This window comes from Camelus dromedarius, chromosome 27 (assembly GCF_036321535.1).
Source record: "Camelus dromedarius isolate mCamDro1 chromosome 27, mCamDro1.pat, whole genome shotgun sequence".
NCBI lineage: Eukaryota > Metazoa > Chordata > Mammalia > Artiodactyla > Camelidae > Camelus > Camelus dromedarius.
The window spans coordinates 3,064,692-3,080,794 of NC_087462.1; the positions used below are offsets into that span (position 1 = coordinate 3,064,692).

Below are 16,103 nucleotides of genomic sequence, written 5' to 3' on the forward strand. Positions count from 1 at the left end.
CTTGGCAATGACTAGAGACATTTTTGGTTGTTGTGGCTTGGGGGCAGGAGTTACTACTGACATTGAGTGGGTAGAGGCCAGGGATGCTGGTCAACACCCTGCAGAGCATAGGAATTACCAAATTTCAATAACCAGTGCAGCGGATGAAAAACCCTGAACTAGGGGGAAGGTAATAGTCCGGTGGTAGAGTGCATGCTTAGCGTGCACAAGGTCCTAGGTTCAATACATTTCATTTATTTTTGCTTCATGAAGTCTGTGCCAAGGTTGTGTCCTCTATGTACAGAACAGGACTCGACATACACTGGTTGTCCCATCTGCTCTGCTCTGCCCTACCCTGCTCCTAGCTGCAACTGGGACCCAGGGTTGGGGCTGCAGGGAGGAAACGGAGCAGCAGGGGAGCTGGGAGTCTCTCCCAGGCCCAGTTCCCAGGACTCACAGCTGCATCCTCCTGGGGCCCCAGCTGGCCTCACCGCCTCCTTCTCCCCGACTGGCGGCAAAGAGGCTCCTGCATGCCTCCCTAGCTCATTCTCACAGAAATCGGGGCTAGATCTGGGAGTCCCCCGGTGGGGTCTCCAGGGCCTGTCCATTCAGCAGCTGCCTCAAATCTCATCGCGAGAATTTATCTGCAACCCAGAAACATTTATCTTCAACCTTGGGTCAGATTCAGCCGGTCTAGGGGTACAGGAATCTGCATTTTTAAGGGGCTCCCAGGTGATTCTGAGGGGATTCTGATATAAAGGGTTCCCCAGAGTCGTAATTTAAAGAGTCCCAGGGGGAGGAAGGGGCCTTCCCAGAACCACACGGTTGTCCTGTTTTTCTTTTTGGGTCTTTTTCTCTCCCCGGCCCCTCATCTCTGTTTTTGACTCAAAGTCTCCTTCCTCTTCTTTCTTGGACGGGGAATGGAGTTAGCCTCGCCCCCGGCATCCGGCCCCTTTCGTGAATCCGGAGGAATCCCCCGAGCCGCCTGGCCCCGCCGCAGGCCCCACCCTCTTGCACGGTGACATACTCCCATTGGACTCTTCGTACACCGCCCGCACTGCCATTGGCTGAGCACACGTCCTCGCCCGCCCCTCCCTCGTCCGGCCCCTCTTTGGTCCTTCCCGCGCTGGTTGGGGCGGGGCGGGGCCGCACAAAGAGGCGGGGCACTGGGGGCGGGGTCGAGCTTCCTGCCCCGCCCCTCTAGATCCTCGTTCTTAGGCACGAGTCTCGCGGCCACAGCAACGGCCCCTCGGAGGTGGCCGGACAGAATCCTGACGGTCGGACCAACGACAGGGTCCCAGCGAGCAGGTGAGGGAGCAGTACCGGGGCGGCCCCCATCTCGGCGCATCTCTGGGGCCACCTGGTTTCTCCGTTTCTCTCGCCCCCTATGCCCCGGCACACCCCCCGCTTCGCATCTGTCTGTATTCCTACCTCAGTTTCCCTCTCCCTCCCTGTTCCTCCCTTTCCTTCTCTCTGTCACGCTTTTGCTGTGTGGGTTACGGGGAGGCAGACTGGATCTGAACCGTCCCCGCTGGTATGGGGTGGTGCTCTGGGACCAGCGCCTTCTTCCCCGCAACACGAGGGCTCTGATGGACTCTGTCTCTTTCACAGTGCAGGGCGCCAGGTGCTAGTGCCAGATTCCAGAGCCAGGAGGGCATTCCAGGTGGTGGGTAGCCAGGCCAAAGGGCGTGGAGGTGGGAATGAGTGTGACTTCTGGCTGCTCCAGGCAGCCAAGAGAGCCAGGCCCAGGCCCAGGCCCACCTAGAATGGCCACCTGGGAGCTCCCCACTGGCCTGAAGCCTTGGCCTCAGTTTTGCCAGCTGTGAACTGGGCCCTTCACTGCTGAGATAATTGGCCTGACCCAGATATGCATGCATTGCCACCTCCTCTATCCTGGGGGGCCCTCCTAGAGGAGGGGCAGCCCCAGCTGTAAACAGGCCTCTGAGGTCACTTCCTGAGCAGGTCTGAGCCCAGCTGGGGGAGGTGAACGCCCTGGGGGGATGGCAGCAGGACGAGGGTAGTTCAGCCTAGCGGTTGGGGAGCTCAGCCCTTGGAATCAGTACCTTAAACAAGTGATCTGAGTCTCCCAGCCTCAGTTTCCTGTCTGAGGGACCTCACTCACTGGGGATGAGGTCAGCTTCCTGGATTAATTGCTGGAATGTGGGCTCTCAGCTCCTCCAACTCTCCCCCTCACTCACTCAGCGCCAGCCACACCAGCCTCCATCCACATTCCACCAGTACGCCAGGCATGGTCCTGCCTCAAGGCTTTGCATGGCTGTCCCCTCTACTGCCACGCCAGGTGCACAGGTGCCAACTTTAAAACATAACAAGTTGCCTAGATGGGCCGGGCCAAGGGACTGCCAGGCTAGGGCTGGGCGGCTGCCTGGCTGGGAAGGGCAGAAGAGCAGCCGGCCCAGGGACACTGTACCTATGGAAACCAGAACAAAGAGTCATCACCCCAGCCACACAAACACCTGGGCTTAGCTCCTCCCACTTGGCAGTCTCAGTGACCTGGGACGCCAGTGGTGAGTGAGTGCCCAGACTGCTGGTGGGGTAGATCAGGGGCTTGAACCCCACTCTGATGGGGGCAGGGGCCCCCTAAGTGAAGAGACCAGTCAGGCAGGTGCAGATTGGAGGCCCCGTAGATTCCTCTCTGGCTGTGTGGCCTTGGGCAGGTCACGTGCTCTCAGCCTTATCCGAGGCTTGGGCAGGTGAGGGGCATTTTGGTTGCTTGGTGGTCTGATAAGGTGGGTTTAGGAGGCCTCCATGTCCTTATCTGTCAAATGGGGCCACAAGATGGTGCCTAGGACAAAAATCCAGCTGTTGTCATGAAAACAGCCTCTCCCAGAGGCAGATGCTGAAGTCATGCTTGTGCTGGTTCAGCCCCAGGTGTTACAGACTGAGAGGAGGGTAGGACCTGGCTACCTTGAGACAGGCAGGACCTGGCTCAGTTACAGAGAACTTGAGCTTTTAACCCAGAATCCCCCTCTTCCATGAGATAACCTCCTCTGGAATCCCACCATCTGAGCTTTCATGCAGACACCTCTGACCGAGTCCTTCGGAGCTTCTAAGTCCCCATCCCCCAGGCCTCAGTTTTCCCTTCTGTTCAGTGAGGCGGTGGAGGTTGGGGAACATCTACCTGGGGGAGCCCACTCCAGAGGGGTTCATGCTGTGCTGCTATGTGACCTTGGAGTATCTCTCTGGGCCTCAGTTTCCCTGGCTGGACAATGGAACCCTTGGACGAGATCTCTATGTGCCCCTCTGGTACTGGAAGGTCATCAATTCATTCAACAAACAGGTTCTGAGCACCTACTGTGAGCCAAGTGTCGTGCAGGGCACCAAGGACCCAGAAATGACCACGACTGATCTGGTGCCCTCCCTCACTCAGCTAACAGACTGGGATTGGGAGCGATGGGCATTCATCCAAAAAGTCATTATGCTGAGTTGTACTTGCATGAAGAAATGGAGAGGCAGATGGCTGGGGAAGTTAGTTTAGATGGGGGTTCTGGGGGAGGGCCTCCTGAGGAGGTGACATTTGAGCTGGAGCCTCAATGATAAGAGTGAAACAGCCATGCGAAGACAGGGGAAGAGCAATCCCGGCAAGGGCATAGTTCATGGAAAGATCCTGGGGCAGCACCACGCCTGGTGCGTTAGGACAGCCCGGAGGCCAGTGTGGCTGGAGCAGAGTGAGCAAGGGGAAGAGAGGGAGAAGGCGAGGGCAGAGAAGGGACAGAACAGATTGTGCCGGGCCTTGTGGGCCGCCTGGAAGACTTGGGCTTCTACCGGGAGGGAGGAGAGGTCCCTGGAGGGCTGTGGGCAGAGGGGCAGGACCTGACTCAGGTGCTCACAGGTGCCCTCTGGTGGCTGCTCCAGAGAGACCAGACTGTGGGGGTGAGGGCAGGAGCCAGGGTACCAGAAAGAATGCTGTTTAGAGGTGAGAAGTGTGTGGAGCCCAGACTCATTTAAGGGCTGCATCCACATTCCTGCAAGGTGGCCCTCCATCCTCCTCTGCTTGCTGTTAAAAACCTTTTGCTCAGCCTGAGCCCCAGCCCGTCCTGTCCTTCTCTGCAGTGGGGTGGGCCGTGTTCTCCCAACGTTCACTTTTGCCCACCCTGCCCCCAACTTTGTCTTCAGTGGAGATCAGACCACAGATGAACATGTCCCAGCTCCCACTGCAGCCTGGCAGGCAGCCAGACCCTGCACGTCCTTGGGGTGGCCTCCGCAGGCTCTGGGGACAGGCTGAGATCTGCTGGTGTCTTCCTCTCCCTTCAGACGAGCAGATGCCCACCCCTTTGTCATATCAGAATGGGCACTGACTGTGAGATCTGAGTGATGGTTGATAAGGGGCTCGAAGCAGTGGGTGCCCTGACACTGGCGGAGGGTACAAGGGCTGTGGGGCATTTGTTATGGTGGGCAGAGCCCTGGGGCCCATGAGGCCATCCTGGGCTGCTGCTGCCGGGGCTGAGAGCAGAGAGGTGGGGCGGCTGGCTTGGCCCTGCTGAACGGGCCCATCAATTATTGACACCCTTTGTTGGGGCATGAAGAATTCATGTGGAGGGCGGGCTGTTCCATGGACCAGTGGCATGCCGGAGCCTGCCGCTCGCCCCAGCTCACAAGAACCACTTGCTGTACTGGCAGGAATTTTGCAATCCAGCTGTTAACATCACCACTATTAAAAATGACAGACCTAAATCAATTATACTTCAGTTTTAAAAAATGACAGGCCATCAATAAAACCGGAAAAAAGAGGGAGGGTATAGCTCAGTGGTAGGGTGCGTGCTTAGCATGCACGAGGTCCTGGGTTCAATCCCCAGTACCTCCATTAAAGAAAAAAAAACTAAAAACTAATAGTGTAATACAAATACACGTCAAAATTGGTTAAAAAAATAAAGTAAAAAAAGACAGATTATGAACTTATAGTCCAATATATTATATTTGAAACAGAGATAGGGAATACCATTCAGCCATAAAAAGGAGAGATGCACTGACACTCACTACAACCTGGGTGGACCTTGAAAACATGATGCTCAGTGAGAGAAGCCAGACACATAAGACCACACAGTGTGTAATTCTTTTTATATGAAAAATAGGCAAATCCATAGGCGGAAAGTAGACGAGTGGTTGCCAAGGGGCTGGGGTAGAGAATGACTGCTAATGGGGTCGGGGTTTCTTTTGAGGCTGATGAGAATATTCCAGAATTAAATAGTAGTGATGGCTCTGAATATATATTGAAAAACATTGAGTTGTACAATTTAAAAGGGTGAATGGGGGGAGTGGGAAGGTAATTAGGTTTATTTGTTTATTTAATAGAGTTGCTGGGGATTGAACCCAGGACCTGCATGCTAAGCACACCCTTTACCACTGAGCTATACCCTCCCCCACCAAAGGGGTGAATTTTATGGTATGTAACTTGTATATTTCAACACAACTTAAAAACAAGCGAAGGTCCTTAACGGTCAAAAAACCTTACTTTCTAATTATTTTACTGCATTTGCGATGATCTATGCTTTTGAGGTTATTTTCATCTCGTTGGTGGAGACTGAGCAGTTCTTCCCAACTCCAAGTTCAAGTTGGAAGTTTGAAATTGGCCATGGTGGGATAATTTACACCATAGAAACCGGCAGATGCTACAAATCAGGGCTTGATGTGCCGTTTTGTTGATAGTCTAATCCAGATGCTGGCCAATCTTTTTCTGTCAAGCCAGACTAAATATCTTTGGCTTTGCCAACCGTATAGTCTCTGTGGCCCCTATTCAAGGCTGCGTTACAGTATGTACACAAGTGGGGGTGGCCGTGTGCCAATAAAACTTTATTTACAAAACAGGCGGTGGGCCAGTTTGCCACTCCCCTGGTATAACTTCAGGAAATGTCAATAATAAAAATTAAATTTAAAAGGGTGGCATGTGTCTAGCTGCTTCCTCGTGAATAGCACAGAAACACGGAGGGAACTATTCTCTCACTGTTCAAAAACCACGCTCTGATTCGGCAAGTAAGTTGCTCCCTTGGCTGAGGAATGAATAAGTGAAATCCAAATTCTCCTTGTTGGTATAAAAGAGACCACCAAGTGACATCCGTGTCAGAACGACTCTCATCTGCCCGTCGCAGCTACAGACTGGCTGCTGGTCCCAGCTTGGCAGAGCTCATGGAGGACATTTAGTGAGCATCAGTGGCCTGTGGAATTCCCAGCGGGGAGTGCTGTGTGCTTCCCTGTGTCTGCAAGTTGCTTGGCACACATCCGTTGTATCAGGAACACTTATGATACACATTTGTTTTTTCCTGGAAAGCTGGTAGGTAAGAATTTTCCAGCATGTGGTGAATGGGACGCGGCATTCACGGTGCACCGGGGGGCAGTGGGGACCCTGGGAAGCAGGATTTCCTGCCCTGTGGAATCCCAGCCACCCCCACACCTGGCATCCAAAACCCGGGAAGCGTGGGTTAAGGGGTCACCCCAGCACAGCTGTGACCTGGGTTGCCGCGTGCGCAGCTCTGGTTGGATGGAGGGGAGGTGGGAGGAGTCCCCCCACCTGGGCATTCTAACCCGCAGGGTCTCAGCAGAGGTGCTGAGGCTGGACTGTGCCTGGAAGGAGGGGAGGTTGTTGGGGTGTGGAGAGAGGTTGGCCTTGCTCTGGGGTTTGGGGACCAAAGGGACTGGGATGAACAAGGTCCACTGCCTGCACCTTTCCCTTGGGGGAGGCTCAGATACAGTCCTGCCTTGGGGCTTTGCCTGTGCTGGGGGCAGGGATGGGTAGGAGGAAGGATGCTGTCATGTCTAGAGTAACCCGTGGCTCCAGGTCAGTGTCTGTAGCCAGTTTGGGAGCTGGAGTGCCCAAAATAAGGACAGGGACAAAGGTCAGAGTCCAAAAGATAGTGTGGTTGGCAGAGGGTGAAAGTCCGAGATGTGGACGGCGGCTGGGGTTCCCAGAAGAACATGGGGGGTGGGGTGGGAGTCGGGCTGAGCCAGGGACTCAGGGACTGGACACCCAATTCACAGATGGGAAAGCTGCCCCCGGGGGCTGGGGTTTGTCTGGGGTCGTGGTGGGGAGATTTCAGGGCTGTGGGAGGGCCTGGACAGTGGCCTTCATGGGGACTGTGGACTCCCTGTTCTTGCAACCCATCTGGCACTGTCCTGCCCCAGGGCCTTTGCACAAGCCATTCCCTCTGCCTGACTCACCTTCTCCTAGACCTTATCCTCCAAGTCCCAGCTCCAGGGGCTCCACTTCAGAGAGGCCTTCCTGACTACCTGGCCCAGGTCACCTGCCATCCCTGGCTGTCACTGCTCCCTGCCCCTGGGACTTATCTGTCCCTGAAATTATCCTTTTTATTTTCACATTCACTGTTTCCTGGTGCCTCCTTCCAGTGTGGGTGACCATACCTCTGCAGGGGCTGTTTTGATAATTTGGAGGGCTTCCCCCTCCCTCGTGACAATAACAAGATGTACTAGCGGCTGGGGGGCAGGGACCAAGGACACAGGCATCAAGGCACACTCGGGCAGCCCCTCGGCCCTCACAACCTCCTAATGTCCTTCCAGAAATATAAACCGACGACTGGGGGTCTCAAAATTCAATGACTACTCCCGAAATTCAACTCCTGGGTAAATCAAGGGAAGAGGGAACTCTCTTCTAATAGGAATTTGTAGCTACGTGGCCACTGCGATGCCCTGTCTGGGCCAGACCTCGGAGAGAGCCACTCCACCACCAGGTGCAGGGAGCTGGAGCTCTTACAGAAATTCTATTTCACCAAACATGTATTTAGCACCTACTGTGTTCCTGGCAAGGTGGAAGTGATTTACAAATCTCAACTTGTGTAATCCTTTTATTTCTGTTCGTATTACTGTTTGGCCTAAATCCTGATTTTCAGATTTTTAAAATTTAACATTTTAAAAATGAGGCATAAAATATATAAAGTAAAAGGCCCAGAGGTATAAAATATATACACGATATATGTACAGTAAGTATTCAGCTTTTGAGATATAAGCCACATATTGTAAAATGCACCACTTTAAACTGCTCAAATTCCAGAACATTCTGCCACCCCCAAAAGAAATCCTGACCCCATGAGAAGTCACTCTCCATTCTCTGCTCCCCTAGCGCCTGCAACCACAAATCCACTCTCTGTGTCTGAGGACTGGCCTGTTCTGGACGTCTCACATCCGTGGACTCACACACTGTGTCCTTCTGTGTCTGCTTCTCTCCGTGAGCACCTTGCTCTCAGGGTCCGTGCACGTCGGGTCGAGGGTCAGTGCTTCCTTCCTTTTTATAACTGAGTAACATCCCAGTGGGTAGATGGACCACATTTTACTTGTCCATCTGTCTGTTGTTGAGTGTTTGGCTTGCTTCCGTTTTGGCTATTACGAATCATGCTGCTATGCCCGTGTGTATGAGGTTTTGTTTTGAACACATGTTTTCACTTCTTTGGGGTAGATATTTAGGAGCGGAATTGCTGCATCACGTGGTAACTCTGTTTGTTTGAGGAACTGCCAGAAAACTGTTTTCCACAGCAGCCGCACCATTTCCCATTCCCACCAGCCGTGTAGAAGGGTCCCAGTTTCTCCCGCCCTTGCCAGCCCTTGTTCTGTCTGTCTTTCTGGTAGCAGCCGTTCCAGTTGGGGTGGGGTGACATGTCACTGTGTTATGGTGTTGAGCATATTTCCACCTGCTTATTGGCCATTTACCCATCTTCTCTGGAGAAATATTAGATTTTTTTAATAAAATCAAGATATAAGTCACATACCATAAAATTCCTACTTGGGAAGTTTACGATTCGCTGGTTTTGCGTGTATTCACGTTGCTTTGTGACCATCGACACGGAAGACTTTTTACACTCGTGTAGACCCAGATGCTGACACGGAACAAGAAACATCCCAGCCCTGCTCCCTGTACAATCCTCCTCACCTTTAATAAGGAGGTGGCAGGGACCTAGAAGGCTAGGATCCCTGGGAAGGCAGGGACGCAATCTCTTTTGGTCCCTGCTGTATCCCCAGGGCCTGGGACACGGTTGGCACTCCATAAGTGCTCACTGAGCAACTGAATGAATGTTCCAGACTAGACCTTGAAGCTTTAGCGGGATTTTTTGGCTTGTGACAATAGTGGGGTGTTCTGGCATTTGATGGGCAGGGGCCAGGGAACTGACCGTCTGGCCACTGGGCCCCTCAGCAGCCCCTGGGGACGCCCTGCCCCCAAAGGGCTGACATGGTGCAGCCGGGCCCCTCCCGGCTGGTCTGCCCTTGGACCTGGATGAGCGCAGCTGGCAGGAAGGAAGGCTGGGGTTTATTTTGGTCCCCAGCGTGCTCCCCTGGGAGAGCAGTCATCTCCCTGCCTGGCTGCTTGGATGGGGGTGTTTCTGGTAGAACAATGGGTTGGGGGGGGCATGCAGCTGGGCTGGTCCAGGTGTTGCAGGTCTGGGGGCTGGCCCAAGGGGCTAGGAGCGGGGAGGCCGGGAGGGGAGGCCACGGCTGCCCCTACCCCTTTTCCTTCTGTGCTTGGCAGGGTCAGGGTAGGGGTGGCGCTGATGCTGAGGGCCCAGGCCCTTCCTGAAGCTGGTAAACAGGACAACTTTCCCTCTGAAACAACATGCCGAACCTCAGGACTTGCAGATGGGAAGGTCAAGGCTCAGAGAGGGGCAGGGCCCAGCCTGGGGTCAAACAGCAAATAGGCAGAAAGGCCTGGGCTCCAGCACCCCTGGAATCCAGGGAAAGACATGCTCCTCTCTGAGCCTCAGTCTGTCTATCTGTAAACTAGGGAGACTTGACCCAGGGTGTTGGGAGTTCCAGTGTCTGCAGATATCCTTTCCCTCATGTATTCAGCACTTATTGGGCACCTGCTGAGTACCAGGCCCTGGCTGGCCACCAGACATGGTGTGAAGAGAGATGCACCCCCTACCCATATCGCCAGGCCAGGGAGATGGACACCAAACCCAAGGTGCTCAGGGCCGTGATGGAGGATGCCCAGGGCACGGTGGGGGCTGAGGGGGCACCCGTCCCAGCCTGGGGCATCTGGGAAGCCTTCTAGGAGGAGGTGACAGTAACTGAGACTTGAATGAGGAGCAGGAGTTTACAGGATGAGTGATGCGGGAGGAGGGCTCCAGGTAGAGGGAGTGGAATAGAACGTGGTGAGAAGGCGCCCCCGAGGCATGGGTACTCCTCACTGCTGCTCCTTTTTCCAGACAGCGTCACAGAGAAGTCGGTCTGTACATTCAGGGACCTGAATGGCGTAGAGCTTAAAGGTTGGAATTCCAGGCAGTGGCATCCAGCCTCTTGCCCAGGGGACACTCACAGCCTAGGGGGCCTGGGGTTGGCCACAAGCTTCTGCCCTAGGATGGACTTAGTTCTCTGTCCTAACATTCTCCATCCTCCATTTTACAGATGGAGAAACTGAGGCACAGGGCAGATATGTTCCTTAACCAAGTGGTCAGAGCTGGGAGCAGGTCCTAAATATTGGGGTGGTTTTGTCAAGGGAGGCAGCTCCCAGCCCTCTGAGACTCGGGGAGACTCGCAGGTGTCAGCTAGGGAAGGCAGAGGGAGTTAGGCGTGCAGAGGGTGGGGGCAGGCAGTCACAGTGTTGCTGTGTGGCCTTGGGGAAGTGGCTCAGCCTCTCTGCAAATTGGCAACCAGCCCCAAACCAGGCAGAAATGATGAAATGGGCACACGCCACTGGCACAGGATCTGCCACACGGTGCTCAGTCAACCACACTCCTGCTCTGGCCCCAGCCTGTGTAGCCCCAGGGTCTGGGACTGGTGTAGGGGGCAGGGAAGGCTGGTCCATTAATCTCCGGGCCCACCCTGACCTCTGCGGGCAGGGAGAGGGCAGCTGAGGGTTGGGACTTCTCCGGGAGTCTGAGCTCACACAAAGACGGGCTTTGTGGGGGCTCCTGGGGGTGAGAGTGCCCACGTGGCATTCCTGGTCTGGCCTGGGGCTGGGGTGGGGGTGGATTCTGACCAGGGCCTGCGGCAGCAGCGAATGAAGCCTGGGGGTGGGGCTGAGGCTCCCTCATTCATTCGGCAGATGTTTCTGGAGTCTCCAAGGACACAGCGGATAAGGAGTCAGGCCCATTACCTCCCTATGTGGCCTGCAGTGAGGCAGGGGGATGCGTGGGGCACTGTGTGGCTCAGAGGAGGTGCCTCACCGTCAGTCTGGCAGTTCAGGGATGGCTTCCTAGAGAAGGTGGTGTCCAGGATGAACTGAGGGGAAGACGCAGGGGATTAGGGGCCAGGGCTTTGGGGGATGTATGTGAGTCTGCCAGGGACGGGGCTGGGGCACGAACGAGGTGTGGGGCTTGGTCCTGGGAGCCATGAGGAGCTGCCAGTTGGTTCTTAGAAGGCAAGAGCTGTGCCCAGATGTACAATTTAGGAAGAATTCTGGTGCTGCGAGAAGGAGGTGGTTGGAGGGGGAGGCTCCTGAGCCTGGGAAGCCTGGATGATGGCCACAGCAGGAAGAACAAAAGGAGGGAGACACAGGGGGACCAGGCTTCCACAGCTGGAGGCCTGGCCAGCATTCCCAGAGAGCTAGCCTGCCATTCACACTGGTCATCTCCCTGGCCCTTTCCTGAGTGGAAGCTGTCGCAAGTCAACGTTTCTGTATTAGAGGAATCACTGGAGAGATGCATTTCCAGAAACTCCAAAGATGGCCCTGGGGAACCCCCACCCACCCAGCCTACTGCCCACCTGACTCATTCGGGGCCTGACTAAGGCCTCAGAGATGTCTGTTGTAAATTCACCAGGGAATTGGTGGCTGGGCTCCTCCCCTGTGAATAGCCCAGGGGCTGGGACTGGGACCCTGTTTCACAGAACTGCGGGATGAGGGTGGGGGAATGATAAGCTGGACTCCCTGTGATAACCTCCCTTGAGCCCCTTCTCAACTCACAGCAAGGACACAGTGGGTTTGGAGGGCTGGTGCCAAGACCCACAACCAGTAGGGGACCACAAATAGATTTCACCATTATGCATTAATTCCTTTGACTTAATACCCTCTTTTTTTTTTAAAGGAAAATAAATTCCCTCGGGTCATCCTCTCTTCAGTGTGAATGCTCTTTTTTCACAAGCTTTTCCTATGTAGGTCTTTGCATTCTGTGCTCTAGCTACTCGCAATTTCCTGCCTCCAGGCCTCAGCGCAAGCGGATCTTTGGGCCTGGGATGCCTTCCCCGTTTTCTAACCTGTCCCCTCCTCCAGGAGGCCTGCCTGGGCCCCCCTGAAATGCTGGGGTGCCCTGCTGTGGGGCTCTTGCAGCTTCCCGGATTGTGGCACTTGCCGTGTGTTCCTGGGGGGCTCGTTGGTCGGCCCTGCACACCGCGTCCTGGCATATAGTAGGTCTGTGGCCTGGGCACACTGGAGACAGGTTGCTGGTGTGCACCCATTTCTGGGTGGGGAAGCTGGTGGCCGCGCATGTCAGCAGCCCGGGCCACGCGGCCTGACGGTGGGTCTGTCTGTCTGTCCTTGCCAGGGCGGATGGACACCTTCAGCACCAAGAGCCTGGCCCTGCAGGCCCAGAAGAAGCTCCTGAGCAAGATGGCATCCAGGGCGGTGGCGGGGGCCTTCATCGACGATGCGAGCAGCGAGGTGCTGGATGAGCTGTACCGCGCCACCAAGGAGTTCACCCGCAGCCGCAAGGAGGCCCAGAAGGTGGTCAAGAACCTGGTCAAGGTGGCCGTGAAGCTGGGCGTCCTGCTGCGCGCCGGGCAGCTGGGCGGCGAGGAGCTGGCGCGGCTGCAGCGCTTCCGCCAGCAAGCCCGCCGCCTGGCCATGACCGCCGTCAGCTTCCACCAGGTGGACTTCACCTTCGACCGGCGCGTGCTGGCCGCCGCCCTGCTCGAGTGCCGGGACCTGCTGCACCAGGCGGCCGGCCCGCACCTGACTGCCAAGTCCCACGGCCGCATCAACCACGTGTTCAGCCACTTTGCCGACTGCGACTTCCTGGCCGCACTCTACGGCCCCACCGAGCCCTACCGCTCCCACCTGCGCAGGATCTGCGAGGGCCTCAGCAGGATGCTGGACGAGGACAGCATTTGACCTCCGCCCTCTGGCTGCTGCGGGCTTCCCGCTGGGGGCGGGGCTTGCGGGTTTTTTTAACCTCTTTTCTTCCAGTCTGACTCTGGCCAAACACCCCGCGCCCCCCCCCCCAGAGGTGACACGTCCCTTCCTCGGAGGACTCTGCAGCTCCAAGGACCCCGACGCCTCTCCTCCGGCCCAGTCTCCTGGGGAGCGCTCAGCGCCGAGCCCGGCACAGCCCGCCCGAGTGCGCTGCCTCTCCCTGCGCCGAGACCGCTGCCTGCCTGGGTGCCTGTCCGAGCAACAGCCCTGAGTGACCGGCCTGTAACCCTCAAATCACCTGGTGTCTCTGAAAGCTGGTGGCTTCCCGCTTAATAATGCTGCCTGGGCTTCTTCATTCCTCCAGAGAGGGTCATGGTGGAGCGGGACAAAGGGAGTGTTGGCTATCCCCCCAACCCCTCCGAATTCCTAACCCTCAGGACCTCTGAATATGACCTGATTTGGAAGTAAGGTGATTGTAGATTTAATTAGTTAAGATGAGTTCATACTGGAGCAGCGTGGGCCGCTGACCCTCATGACTGGTGTCCTTATAAGAAGGGGGCATGTAGACACAGACACAGAGGAGAACGCTATGTGAAGATGGAGGCAGAAACTGGAGGGATGTGTCTACAAGAAAAAGAACACCAAGGATTGCCAGCAACCCCTAGAAGCTGGGAGAGAGCCTGGAACATACCTCAGAGGGAATCAGCCCGGCCGACACCTTGGTCTCAGACTTCTGGCCTCCAGAGCTGAGAGGGAACAAGCTCCGTTGTTCCAGCCGCCCAGGCTGGGGGGGCCGTTCTGCAACCCAGGAAAGGAACCCAGGGAGCCGTGGCGAGGGCTGTGGTGGGTGCAGGCACAGCAGCACGGACGCCGCCTCCATTTTTTTGGCTGGAGATGCAGCCTTGCCTCCCACTTGGGAGGGGACGGATCACCCACCCATGCAGGGCACAAGGGGAAAGCCATCTGAGATGCGTGCACGTTTTGAAACAACCATTTCACATTTGGAAAACAAACACACAAACAATGGTTTCTGTAAGACAGACCTCAGAAAACACAGCTCAACAAATCTTGGCTTCAGCGACACCCAGCAGATAGGGCAAATCTTAACCTGGGGCGTGGATGGACACGCGGGGGTGTGGGAGCGCATTTGCCCTTTGTTTGTCAGAAGTGGGGCGTGGGTTTTAAAAGACTGCAGAACATGGCTGCAGGCCTGGTCGTGTCAGGGCCGGGAAGGTTATTCTAGGCACCCTTAGGGGAGAGGGGAATGATGTCCCAGGACTGTTTTTGCAGATCCTGGTCTGTTTAGGGCAAAAGCTCCAAACAGGAGGCCTGCAGGCCTCATTAGAAGAGAGAAGGTGAGTCTGCTTGGCCCCATCTGGTGTTTTGAGACATTTGGAATTAGTTGCCAACACTTAAAACCAAGGAAATTGCACGTACCAATCTAGATCTGGAGTTTCTCTAGAAAACTCGCCTGCACTGCCCACTGGTGAGGCTGCATCGAGGCTGCCCCTCTTCGCTTTGCCACCGTCGCCACCACTCCCTTTGGCCTCTCCACCGTATGCTGGGCTGGCTGATAGACTAGGACCCCAGATTCAGGGCAGCATTTCTCTGGTTTCTGCTGCCCTGAAAAAGCCAAAAGGCTTTCACCCAAGTGCCAGCCATTCCTCCCTCTGCCCTCCGCGTCTAAGGCAGACTTCCCCCATTATCTTGGGTCAAGAGACACAAATTCAAATTCAAGAACAAACGTGCATTTTGAATACCCCGAGAAGCCCCAGGTGAACTCCTTTGCCCTCTGCTCTGCTGAGCAACATCTACGTGCCCAAGGCTCACACTTGTTCCCTATCCAGCCTGCCTCAACTCTTCATGCATGAAATTTAATTTAAATAAAAGCCAAAGAGCACTAAAGAACTATGTAAATAGAAGCACCTCCTCTCACCTGCCCGGGGTTTCAGTCTTTGGAATCAAGGTTGCACATGAACGTCACACACCTGTGGCCTGTTGGCAGGTTTAATTCCCACCAAGCCGGGTGCCAGACAGGAGGAGTGGGGGTGGCAGAGCTGGGCTTCTGCAGCCCAAACAGGGCTCAAGTCAGCTGCTCATCATGACTAAAGGTCCTGGGGCCGGGCAGCTTTGCTCACCAGACAGCTCCACAGACACACATGCACGCGTCACGCGGGACTGGGAAGTGGTACCTGATTCCGGGCCGACTGGGGCAGAATCAGCCCCGCCTTGGCTGGGGTCCGGCCCTTGCGCACCTCAAAGCCCAGGGTGCACCGTCGTCTCCACCTGTCTGGCTGCCTGGTTTTTGTAGGAGGCCCCGGACAACCAGCTCCCGGGCCCTGCCGAGCCCTGCAGGTGGCGTGCTGGGTGGAGCGGGCCTTCCGCGGACGTGCAAGCATCTGGAACCCCTCGCGAGGTGGTGCGGACCGCGTGTGCTTGACCGTCGAGGCTGCTAACCGCACCCTCTCAGCTGTTCCTGGTTCTGAGAGCAGCTGCCCTTGCGCCACCCTCTGGAACCGCTCCTGGCCTAGGGCAGGGCCCCACACCCTCGGCTGGCATCTCCTCCGGCGGTGGGGGTCACAGTAGCGCCGGCTCGGTGGTGGCACTACGGAGAGCCAGGTGAGTGACAGGCACGGAGAGGCCTCTGTCGACCCAACAAGGCGATTCTAATTAGCAAGGATCCGTTTCACAGCCACACGGTTTCTTTCCCCACAGTCAAGAGGCCAGGCTGACGGTCAAGTGGGCGGTTAGACGCTCAGCCCGAGTGGCTGAGACATTTGGGGATTTCATTTATTTACTTTTGTTTGCCTGTGGGTGTTTTTTTAAGTCACTGAGCTGCAATCCAGCTTCAAAAAAATAAGCAAAGCCAACCACAGGGTGCAGAGGAGCAGGCCTGCCCTGGAGTGCTCCCCTCTGCGGGGTGTGGCCAGGTCCGTCCCATGGGCTCAGCGAGGTCCAGCCGCCTTGGCGCCCGGCAGAAGTTGTGCCTGGAGGTTCCATGTGGCCGGGGTGACGCAGCTCGCCTGTCTCCAGCAGGGAAGGGAAGCGGGGTCCCCCGTCCCAAGCCAGGCAGGCACCAGCGCCACATGCTGAGACTGTGTGG

The 16,103-nt window shown here is 55.9% G+C and overlaps 1 protein-coding gene across 1 annotated transcript; it reads left to right on the forward strand.

Annotated features, from left to right (window-relative positions):
* Positions 1–1,183: 1,183 nt before the first annotated feature.
* On the forward strand, positions 1,184–14,911 carry TNFAIP8L1 (TNF alpha induced protein 8 like 1). The gene is made up of 2 exons (XM_010983323.3): positions 1,184–1,287; positions 12,414–14,911. The coding sequence occupies exon 2, from the start codon at positions 12,419–12,421 to the stop codon at positions 12,977–12,979; it is 561 nt and encodes a 186-aa protein (XP_010981625.1). The 5' UTR covers positions 1,184–1,287; positions 12,414–12,418; the 3' UTR covers positions 12,980–14,911.
* Positions 14,912–16,103: the final 1,192 nt, after the last annotated feature.

Excerpts from the sequence above, each read along its gene's own strand:
- TNFAIP8L1 (XM_010983323.3), top strand. The coding sequence starts at position 12,419 with ATGGACACCTTCAGCACCAAGAGCCTGGCCCTGCAGGCCCAGAAGAAG.